At 52.4% G+C, this 12,298-nt stretch overlaps 1 protein-coding gene across 1 annotated transcript in view; it reads left to right on the forward strand.

Annotated features, from left to right (window-relative positions):
• The window catches only part of LOC116952742 (SRSF protein kinase 3-like), a 33,482-nt gene extending 23,590 nt beyond the window's left edge, over positions 1–9,892 (forward strand). Inside the window, exons 13-14 of the mRNA XM_076074416.1 lie at positions 6,722–6,814; positions 9,660–9,892. Of these exons, the coding sequence (XP_075930531.1) occupies positions 6,722–6,814; positions 9,660–9,856 (290 nt within the window). The 3' untranslated portion in view covers positions 9,857–9,892. The remainder of the gene's footprint in view (positions 1–6,721; positions 6,815–9,659) is intronic.
• The last annotated feature ends 2,406 nt before the right edge of the window (positions 9,893–12,298 follow it).

Genomic DNA, 12,298 nt, shown 5'->3' on the forward strand with positions numbered 1-12,298 from the left:
ACACACTCACAACCACAGTCATACACTCACAACCACAGTCATACACTCACAACCACAGTCACCAACTCACAACCACAGTCATACACTCACAACCACAGTCATACACTCACAACCACAGTCACACACTCACAACCACAGTCATACACTCACAACCACAGTCATACACTCACAACCACAGTCACACTCACAACCAGTCACAGTCACACACTCACAACCACAGTCATACACTCACAACCACAGTCACACTCACAACCACTGTCACACACTCACAACCAGTCACAGTCACACACTCACAACCACAGTCACTAACAACCACAGTCATACACTCACAACCACAGTCACACACAACCACAGTCACACTCACAACCACAGTCACACTCACAACCACAGTCACACACAACCACAGTCACACACAACCACAGTCATACACTCACAACCACAGTCACACACAACCAGTCACACACTCACAACCACAGTCATACACTCACAACCATAGTCACAACCACAGTCACACACTCACAACAACAGTCATACACTCACAACCACAGTCACACACTCACAACCACAGTCACACTCACAACCAGTCATAGTCAGACACTCACAACCACAGTCACACACTCACAACCACAGTCATACACTCACAACCACAGTCACACACTCACAACCACAGTCACACACAACCACAGTCACACACTCACAACCACAGTCACACACAACCACAGTCACACACTCACAACCACAGTCACACACTCACAACCACAGTCACACCCAACCACAGTCATACACTTACAACCACAGTCACACACTCACAACCACAGTCATACACTCACAAACACAGTCATACACTCACAACCATAGTCACAACCACAGTCACACACTCACAACCACAGTCACACACAACCACAGTCACACACTCACAAGCACAGTCACACACAACCACAGACACACACTCAACAACAACAACAACCGCCATTCGCCACTAAGTGGCGGTGACGTCACCACGACGCTTGTGCCAGGCTATGTGCACCCTGAGGCCACGTGAAGTGTCGAACGCCTGCTGGCAGGAGGTCACGGGGCAGACCCAGGTGCCACGGGTCGACTGACTGAGATGACTGGCTGATGCACCAACTGTGCCCCCTACTGTGCCAACCTGCTGTGCTTTAGCCACCCGGCGCTCCGCTCGTTGTTGTGAGCGTCGCTCCTCCGCCCTCCGTTGTTGTTGGAGGGCGACTACCTCCAACTGCCCAGTAGCATCCTTCACGAGCCTCCTCCACAGAGGCCGATCTTGACACCGCTGGTACCAGTCATCGGCAAGTCCACTCAGCTCCACGTCCTCCTGTACCACATCACTCCATCTCTTCTCTAGCCCATGCCGCGCCCGCTTTGCCCCCTCAATCCGGCCGAACAAAAGCTGTTTTGGCATGCGGTGGCTGGGCATGCGGGCTACATGACCCAGCCATCGCAGCCTTGCCCGCCGGAGGATCTCACCGATGGGACCTTGCCCAGATCTTTCAAGGATTTGTGAGCTCCTCACACAATCCAGTCTGGTTAAACCCAGGATGGATCGTAGGCAGGCTAGCCTAAATGTTTTTAACCGGCGAAGATGTTCCATTAGGGGGGTCCACGTTTCGCAAGCGTAGAGAAGGGAGGGAATGACCGTGGCCGAGAAGACCTGAAGCTTAGTGCGCAGCGACAGACCAGGTGGCTTCCACACAGCGTTACGCAACCGATGAAAAGATATTGCCGCTCGACTGATTCGGAGTTAGACCTCTGCTGTTAAACTGGAGCCAGTCATAAGCACACTGCCCAGGTATGGGAAACTCTCCACTCTCTCCACAACTGCCCCATCACCGATCGGGAGTTGTGGGGGTGGAGTGTCCGATGGTACAAAATACCCAGGCAGGTGCTTAGTTTTGGTGGGGCTGATGGTAAGGCCCCACCTCTTAGTGGCACGCTCCAGTCTCAGCAGCAGCGTCTCCAACTCCTCCTCTGACTGAGCAGCTATTACCAAATCATCAGCATACATAACGTGGTTGAGCAATAGGGAGCCATCCCTTGACCGCACCCGGGCGTCGATCAGCCTCCCATTATATCTGTACCATATGGGGATTCCCCCGGTACAGCTATTGAAGGCTTCACGAACTACGTGGTCAAAATAGATGTTAAATAATGTGGGAGCCAGAGGACATCCCTGTCGCACCCCAAGGTGTACAGGGAATGGCTCTGACTCCCGGCCGCGTAGTTTTACCCGGGCCCGCTCACCATCATGAAGGTCCTTAATGATCGTGAGCAGAGGGTCAGGGACTCCAAAAGCACGAAGAACAACCCAGAGCCCAGGCCTACTGATGGTATCATAGGCTTTGACCAGGTCAATAAAGCAGAGATGTAGGTCTTGTTGGAATTCCCTACACCTCTGCTGTAGCAGACGGACAGAAAATATTGCATCTGTGCAGGACCGCCCTATCCTGAAACCGCATTGGGGCTCCGCAAGCCTCTCCTCAGCGTGCCTGGCAAGGCGATGCTGAATAATCCTTTCCAGGACCTTTCCCGGCACACTGAGGAGTGAGATGCCCCTGTAGTTGTTACAGTCCGTGCAGTCCCCCTTCTTAAAAAGGGGGACCACCAGGGCATCCTTCCAATCCTGCGGAACCCGTCCAGTGGTCCAGACTGTTGTTATGATGTCATATAGGGCAGTCTGTGCACAAACGCCACCCTCCCTCAGCATTTCTCTTGGGAGATCATCTCTGCCCGCTGCCTTTCCTGGTCTCAGACTCCGGATCGCCCTCAGTACTTCCTCAACAGATGGCACCTCAGCCAGCCACTCACAGGGGGTGACTTCCAATATTTGAGGCACCGCAGCCTCAGCAGGGTCATCCTCACTTTGTGCCACGATGTTTTCCTGGCTGAGGGATTTTCCCTCCCCCAGGACCTCACAGAAATGCTCAACAAATCTGCAAACCTGTTCCTGGGGGTCGGAGATTGGATCACCGTTTTTTCCCCTAATGATGGTAATAGGTGTGGTGCTGCAGGTTACTTTTTTGATGGAGTTAAATAGAGATTTGTGATCACGGGCCACTGAGGCAGACTCTATCTCCTCAGCAACCCGCGACCACCACCCATCCTTGCAGCGCCTCACGGCTCTCCGAACCTCCGAGCGAAGGCTGCGGTAAGCCTCCTCATTCTCTGACGTGGGATTCTGTAGCCGATGGCAGTGGGCCTGTCGCTTTTTCTCAACCATCCTGAACACCTCCTCTGTCAGCCAGGGTCTCTGGGGAGGTCTGGACCGCATACCCAAAGCAGCCATTGCAGCTGCATGAGTCACAGTCCTAAACCTCGCCCATTTACCCTCGACATCAGGAGGAGTCGGGGACGATGCCAATCCCAGCCGCAAGCAATGATGAAATTCTCGATTGTAAACTTTGATCAGATAACTGAGACCAGGCCACTTTAGGTTGGAATGGGGTCCTGGGTGTACACCCACCACCGGAGTGGAATAATGGCAGGCGCATCTTACAGATGACTAGTCGATGGTCAGAGGGCAGATCAGCTCCACGGTAGGTCCTGGTGTCAAGGACATGGGCTCGCATCCGCTGGTCCGTCACTATGTAGTCCAGCAGATGTTCTTGCTTGGATCCGGCATGCATCCATGATGTTGTGTGGATGCGCCGATGCCGGAACAGCGTGTTGGTAATTACAAGCCCATGGGCTGCACAAAAATCTAGCAGCCTCCTACCGTTGTTATTGAGCTGATCTGGCCCATGCCCTCCAATCACTCCAGACCAGGTGCCAGTATCATGACCAACTCGGGCATTGAAGTCACCCAACATGATGACTCTATCCCGAGGGGCCACTTTAGCCAGCACCTGTGACAGGAGGTCATAGAAGGCATCTGACTCATCGGCTTTGCCTGCATCCCTCCACGGATGTTCATCTTCGGTGGGCGCATAAGTAACCACGACCACCATTCCTCGCCTCCGGTTGATGGGAAGGCGAGCCCAAAGTAGCCTGGGGCTTACAGCTTCCCACACCTCACCGCCACGCTCCCACGCCCCCTTCATTATTTTGTTCAAAAGAAGATCCACACCCTGTTGTTTGGCAGTCTGCTGCCCCGAGTAGAGGACTGTCCACCCCTCATGGTGGCAGGAGCCAGAGCCGGTCCACCGGACCTCCTGATGCCGCATAGATCCAGGCGGTACCGGTCCAGCTCCCGACAGAGGAGTGGCAGCCTCTCCTCCGCAGTGAGCGTTCGAACATTCCACGTGGCCACCCGTAGTGGCTTTGTGTTGTTTCTGGAGTAGCCCCGAGGGTAGGTATTCAATCTCCTGGCTCTGCCAATTGGGGTTTGGCCAGGAGACGTCATAGACGCCGGGCCCCCCGGGGCCTCCGGCACAAGCTTATTAGTTACATATTTCAGTTTAACTCGTGGTTTCGTGCTAATTAATTGAAGGTGGAGGGGTTACCAGCCCCTCGCAGCCGTCCAGAGCCCCCGTTTAGCCCCTGTGGTGGACACATATGCCATGAGGGGAGGAGCCAATCAAAATTGGATCTCCCCCCACAGCACTGTCCACGACAGAGTTGCCCGTCCGGCACCGCGAGGAGGTAGGGGGTTGTTTTTGCCGGACCTCACAACCACAGTCACACACTCACAACCACACTCATACACTCACAACCACAGTCACACTCACAACCAGTCACAGTCACATACTCACAACCACAGTCATACACTCACAACCACAGTCACACACTCACAACCACAGTCACACACTCACAACCACAGTCACAACCACAGTCACACACTCACAACCACAGTCATACTCACAACCACAGTCATACACTCACAACCACAGTCACACACTCACAACCACAGTCATACACTCACAACCACAGTCACACACTTACAACCACAGTCACACACTCACAACCACAGTCACAACCACAGTCACACACTCACAACCACAGTCATACACTCACAACCACAGTCACACACTTGCAACCACAGTCATACACTCACAACCACAGTCACACACAACCACAGTCATACACTCACAACCACAATCACACACTCACAACCACAGTCACACTCACAACCAGTCACAGTCACACACTCACAACCACAGTCACACACTCACAACCAGTCACAGTCACACACTCACAACCACAGTCACTCACAACCACAGTCATACACTTACAACCACAGTCACACTCACAACCACAGTCACACACTCACAACCACAGTCACACACAACCACAGTCACACACTCACAACCACAGTCACACACAACCACAGTCATACACTCACAACCACAGTCATACACTCACAACCACACTCACACACTCACAACCAGTCACAACCACAGTCACACACTCACAATCACAGTCACACACTCACAACCACAGCCACACACTCACAATCACAGTCACACACTCACAATCACAGTCACACTCACAACCACAGTCACAGCCACAGTCACACACTCACAATCACACACTCACAATCACAGTCACACACTCACAACCACAGTTACAGCCACAGTCACACACTCACAATCACACACTCACAATCACAGTCACACAATCGCAACCACAGTCACAGTCACACACTCACAATCACACTAACAACCACAGTCACACACTCACAACCACAGTCACAATCACAGTCACACACTAACAACCACAGTCACACACTCACAACAAGTCACAGTCACACACATACAACAACAGTCACACACTCACAATCACAGTTACAACCACAGTCACACACTCACAATCACACACTCACAATCACAGTCACACACAACCACAGTCACAGTCACACACTAACAACCACAGTCACACACTCACAACAACAGTCACAGTCACACACTTACAACAACAGTCACACACTCACAATCACAGTTACAACCACAGTCACACACTCACAACAACAGTCAAGTCACACACTTACAACAACAGTCACACACTCACAATCACAGTCACACTCACAACCAGTCACACACAATCACACTCACAACCCACAGTCACACACTCACAACCAGCCACACACTCACAATCACACTCACAGTCACACAATCACAGTCACACACTCAGAATCACACTCTATCTAATTCACCATCTCACTCAGTCACACACAGTAACACTCAGTCACGCAATTGGTCCAGGAGGGATTAGAGCATTTGAGTGCGTACACACGTGTGTGTTGACATGCGAATGTGTGTGTGTTGGGGGGAGCGGTAGTGTAGCGGTTAGCGCGCTGCGCTATGAACCTGGCGACCTGGGTTCGATTCCCGATAAACGGCCAACACCAGTGACGATTATCTGAACCGGTCCTGGGCTTCCCCTAGGTCGACTCAGCCTCAAATGAGTACCTGGTGCGGTGGATAAAAACATTGCCACTAGGGAGACAAAGGCGGTCGGGCGTGGTGCTGGCCACCCACCCCCTCGTGTACCGTTCCGGCCTTCATAGGTGCTCGCTAACAGCACTTGCCCCTACAGTCTGTTAAGGCTATACGGGGGATCTTTATCTTTGTCTTTGTGGCTACCTGGTGCGGTGTGTAAACATCGCCACTGGGGAGACAAAGGCGGCCGGGTGTGGTGCTGGCCACCCACCTCCTCGTGTGCCGTGCCGGCCTTCACGGGTGCTCCCTAACAGCACTTGCCCCTACAGTCTGTTAAGAGGCTATACGGGGGACCTTTGTCTGTGTGCGTGTGTGTGTGTGTGCAGACCACATAGCGCACATCATAGAGCTACTGGGAAACCTTCCCAGGAGCTTTGCGATGTCCGGGAGATACTCTCGGGAAATATTCAACAGCAAAGGTCGGTGCACCGAGCAGAGTGACACCCATCGATAACTCACGTGACCTCCCCGCCCCCCCCTCCCTCCCTCCCCTCTCAGCCCTTTCGCAAAACATCTTAATATGTAGAGGAGTCCAGAGCTTGGGAAATGTGTTGCCAGCGCCGGCTCACACCCCGACTGCACGGCTGCCGCACTGCCGCTCGTTCGGGGCTCCTGGGCGATTGTGCGAGATGCAGATTTTACACGGACTGAACGATGCTACACAAAAGCAAACGTGTTTATTATTATTAGAGTAGAGGGAGTGATCCAGAGGCATGGGAGACCACACGGGTCACGGCGCTGCCACTGATTGCCCAAGCTCTGTGCTCCTACATTGGGATGTACGGCCAACCCCCGTAAACGAGTGAGGAAACCCGCGCTAAGTGAGAGGGGGCTACGCTCGATCCCCCCGCAACGCTGAGCGGACTTTCCTCTCGCACGTCCAATGCCCGATTCTCTGCAATGTCTTTACAAAACGCCGACGTTACTGCTACGCCTCGCGAAATAAAAATTAATGCTGAACCGCTCGCACGTTCATTAGACATGGACCCACCTTGCAGTCATCTCGGAATCAGGTTAAAGGTTAATTGGCCGAATACAACCTTTATACAGTAGACTCTCCATTATCCGCGTGCGGTTTATCCAATTTGTGAATGAACAGCGCCACACCGAGATTTTGACATCGGTTAACAACTCGTGGATTCTCCCCTTAAGTCCCAAATTAATAATCTGAAAACTGTTTTGCGTTGCTACTCTTGGAAATGTCTGTCGCAAGCCGCGTGCTTAAACCGAACAAAAATGGTGCTCCGGTTAATCCGAAATCCACGTGATCATCGCCCCTGCAGTACAGTAGTTGCACGTCTTCGCAGCAGTGGGCGGAGTTTCATTGCCGTCGATAGGCGTGACTCCGCTGCTAGCCGCTCCGTGTGCCGAGTCTCCTGCTGGGCGGGAGCAAGAGAGTGTTAGCACTGAGCACCTGCATCGACCGGTCGTTTTTGGTACAGAGATCCGCACAGTAAATGGGTAGAGTAGAACCCCTCTTAACGACGGTAATTGGTTCCACGAAACCGGTCAAATTGTTTGGTCGTGAAAGCGAGTTTATGTTTCCACTTCGAAGCGCAGCAGACACTGAACGTAAATAATGCCCCAACGCTCGTGAATTGACGTCGCTGATTGGCCGATGCCCGGTCAGACGACTTTGGAGCTCGCCGATTGGCCGAAAATTTGGCGGTCGCGTGCTCGTCGAAGGCCCGTCGTTAACAGGGGAATGGTCGGTAAGCGAACACCTTGGGCTCTATGGAGGCACTCCACTACTATATACTACACTACTATACACTATGCACTACTATACACTACACATTGGGCTCTATGGAGGCCCGTCGTTAAGCGATTAGTCGTTAACAGGGGTGGTCGTTAAGAAGGGTTCTACGGCATTTTTGCATTCTCTGCGATTTTGAATTATTCGCGACTGTCCTCCTCGTCATGCGCGCAGATAATCGAGAGCCTACTTTATATGTAGGGGATTGCAGAGCTTGGGCGGGAATTGCGTTGCCGGTCCACCGCATTCCTGCCTTTCCCGCTTGTCTGCTGTTCCCGAATCGTCGTCTGCCAGTCATCTCAGTTAACTCATGACACCCGTGCCTTAATGTGACCTTCTGCCAGCAGCGAACCTTCCGCGCTTCACGTGACGGGCCTTAACGAGCACATAGCCTGGCGCAAAACTAAAAACATTTTATCTTATTTTACCAGGTAAGGCAAACTGAGCTGTACAGCTGTTTTTCAGAAGCGACCTGGCCACGAATGGTAGCTCAGCAAAGTGGCTTATCGTTACGTGGAAATTTATAGCAGGCAAAGACCCTAGACGCGTGATGTTGATTCTAAATGTGGAGCAAAAAGCCGGAGGACCCGGAGAAAAATCCACGTGACCACGGGAAGAGAGTCATGCAAACTCCAAATATACAGCAGCAGGCCCTCAGGGTCGGGATCGAACCCACAACCTCCTGTATACCAGGCTAGGTAGTTAACATCTACTAGCCACCGTGATGATGATGAGAGAGAGGGACACGCAAACTCCAAATATACAGCAGCAGGCTTCAGGGTCGGGATCGAACCCACAACCTCCTGTATACCAGGCGAGGTAGTTAACATCTCCTAGCCACCGTGATGATGATGAGAGAGAGACGCAAATTCCAAATATACAGCAGGCGTCAGGGTCGGGATGGAACCCACGACCTCCTGTATACCAGGCGAGGTAGTTAACATCTCCTAGCCACCGTGATGATGATGAGAGAGAGAGAGACACGCAAACTCCAAATATACAGCAGCAGGCCCTCAGGGTCGGGATCGAACCCACGACCTCCTGTGTACCAGGCGAGGTAGTTAACATCACCTAGCCATTGTGATGATGATGAGAGAGAGAGACACGCAGACTCCAAATATACAGCAGCAGCAGGCGTCATGGTGGGGATATAACCCACGACCTCCTGCACACCAGGCGAGGTAGTCAACATCTCATAGCCACCATGATGATGATGAGAGAGAGAGACACGCAGACTCCAAATATAGAGCAGCAGCAGGCGTCAGGGTCGGGATCGAACCCACGACCTCCTGCGTACCAGGCGAGGTAGTCAACATCTCGCCAGTGTGGCGCACAAGCTAGGCCCTGTGTACGTTAAGGCCGCCACTTCGCAACGAACGACGGCTGTTGCTGTGTTTTGTTGCTGCTGTCGCCGCCGCTGTGGTGGTGGTAGTGGTGGAGGGCGTGTGTGGGGACCGGTTGTCCAGCGTGGTCACGGCGGTTCACCGCATTTCGTGAACCCCCCGCAGGAGAGATGAGGCACATCGACGAGCTCACGCCATGGCCGCTGCCCGACGTGCTGCTGGAGAAGTACGGCTGGAGCACGGACGAGGCGAGCGCCTTCGCTTCCTTCCTGCTGCCCATGCTGGCGCCCCGGCCCTGGCGCAGAGCCACGGCCGCACAGAGCCTCGACCACGAATGGCTGCAGCAGCAGCAGCAGGCCTAGCGGGGCCCAGGCTGAAGCCCAATGCCACCGTCACGAGCGCGGTGGTGGGTGGGTGGTGGGTGGGTGGTGGGCCCTTTGTAGATGGGGTGAGGGGTTGCGAGGACCTGAAGCGATACGCAGAGCGCGAGCGAGAGAGACACTCACACAGAGCCTGGACCACTCCTGGCTGCAGCCGGCCTAGGCAAAGGCCAACGCTGAGGCGATTGTCGTCATACCTATGAGGGTTGCGCAGACGGGAGTTTGGGGGGGGGGGGGAGACGTGGAGAGAGACACACGCAGAGAGACAAAGACAAAGCTTTTTGGGATGCCTGAAGATGTTGTGGGGGTGTGTCCCTGTGCGCTTGTGGCGCAGAGCGCACCCTGGCCGTGGGCTCTAGGCCTGCGGGCTTCGGGCCTGCATTACTTGGGCCTCCCAAGTCGTATGGCCACAGACGCTCGTTCAGCCTGCTCTAATCGGCGTGCAATTTCTAACGCGCCACAATATGGCGCGGACATAAATGACTCCGGGGTGCGGAGTCGAGTTCAGTGTCTCGCGAAAACCGGGTCGAATCCTAAGAGGCGGGGTCCCTTTTAAGTGTTTGTGAAATGCCCGTGTAGATTGACGCGGGATGGCGTTCCAGACGGCAGGGCCTGCCACGAAGAGACGAGAACTGACCGGTGGAGGCAGGGGATTTTGTAGTTGGCCCCCGCTGGTGATGGTGGGAAGCCGCTAGCTAGATCTTGCAGCTTGGTTACGGAGGGAGGCGAGGGGAATTTCGCCGATGATGACGGGTGCAGAGGATGTTTTGCGGCCGCTGTAGTTTCTTGAGGTTACTCGATGAGGAATAAAGACGACAGACGGAGATTGCAACAGTCGGCCATGCCACGGGCGAGGGTGTCGGCGATGTGGGTGGTGATGAGTGGACGTGAATGACGGAGGGCCCTCACATCTGACGAATGCGGGAGGTGTAGTAATGTAAGCATCGGAGGATACGACACAGCTGAGAGTGACGTCGAGGAACGAGATGGATCGTGGAGCCAGCGATTAATATTCTGGAAAGGGGGTGGGCGGGAGGTGGGCGCAGATGTGGCGCTAAGGATTCGGAAGAGAATTCAAGGAGAGAATCTCGGTGTCCAGCACCACTCCCTCCGGAGAGCCTCTCGAAGTTGAGAGGCAGCGGTGGCTGGTGCCCGGCGGAGCACAGGAAGCGCCGTCTGGACACCCACAAAGCCTCTCGAAGAGACAAATCACAATGTAGCTACTACGACACTGATTATAATTAATGAAGTCACTACGCTATTGATGTCGTTACTACGACACTGGTAATGAAGTCACTACGACACTGATAATGTCGCTACTACGACACTGATAATGAAGTCACTACGACACTGATCATTTAGCTACTACGACACTGATAATGTCGCTACTACGCTACTAAGAACGTAGTTACTACGCCACTGATGATTATCATATAATTTAGCTACTATAGTACTGATGTAGTTATTACGACACTGATAATGTAGTTACTGCGACACTAATAATGTCGCTACTACGACACTGATAATGTAGTTACTACACCACTGATAATGTAGTCACTACGTCACTGATAATGTAGTTACTACACCACTGATAATGTAGTTACTGCACCACTGATAATGTAGTTACTACACCACTGATAATGTAGTTACTACACCACTGATAATTTAGTTACTACGTCACTGATAATGTAGTCACTACACCACTGATAATGTAGTCACTACGTCACTGATAATGTAGTTACTACACCACTGATAATGTAGATACTACGCCACTGATAATGTAGTTACTACGCCACTGATAATGTAGTTACTACGCCACTGATAATGTAGTTACTACACCACTGATAGTGTAGTTACTACGCCACTGATAATGTAGTTACTACGCCACTGATAATGTAGTTACTACGCCACTGATAATGTAGTTACTACACCACTGATAATGTAGTTACTACGTCACTGATAATGTAGTCACTACACCACTGATAATGTAGTCACTACGTCACTGATAATGTAGTTACTACGCCACTGATAATGTAGTTACTACGCCACTGATAATGTAGTTACTACACCACTGATAGTGTAGTTACTACGCCACTGATAATGCAGTTACTACACCACTGATAATGTAGTCACTACACGACTGATAGTGTAGTTACTACACCACTGATAGTGTAGTTACTACTCCACCTTCACGTGCGAAGGGCTCACAAGTGACGTCATCACATCTACGCCTCTATTGAAGGAACTAAACAGGAGGATTTCTCCACAAATCTGGCTGTCGCCTGATTATGCTAGTTTTAATTACTGGCGTGCTCAGATTGTAAATGTTGCGGATTGCTCTGCAACACACCGGTGTGATGTACCAGTGACGAATTGGCCACGTTCTGTTTACGTGACATCTTTTACTAGTTGGCCGTGTCGGGT

Source organism: Petromyzon marinus, chromosome 48 (assembly GCF_048934315.1).
Source record: "Petromyzon marinus isolate PM22_M1 ecotype Great Lakes invasive population chromosome 48, UKy_Petmar_22M1.pri1.0, whole genome shotgun sequence".
NCBI classification, from domain to species: Eukaryota; Metazoa; Chordata; class Hyperoartia; order Petromyzontiformes; family Petromyzontidae; genus Petromyzon; species Petromyzon marinus.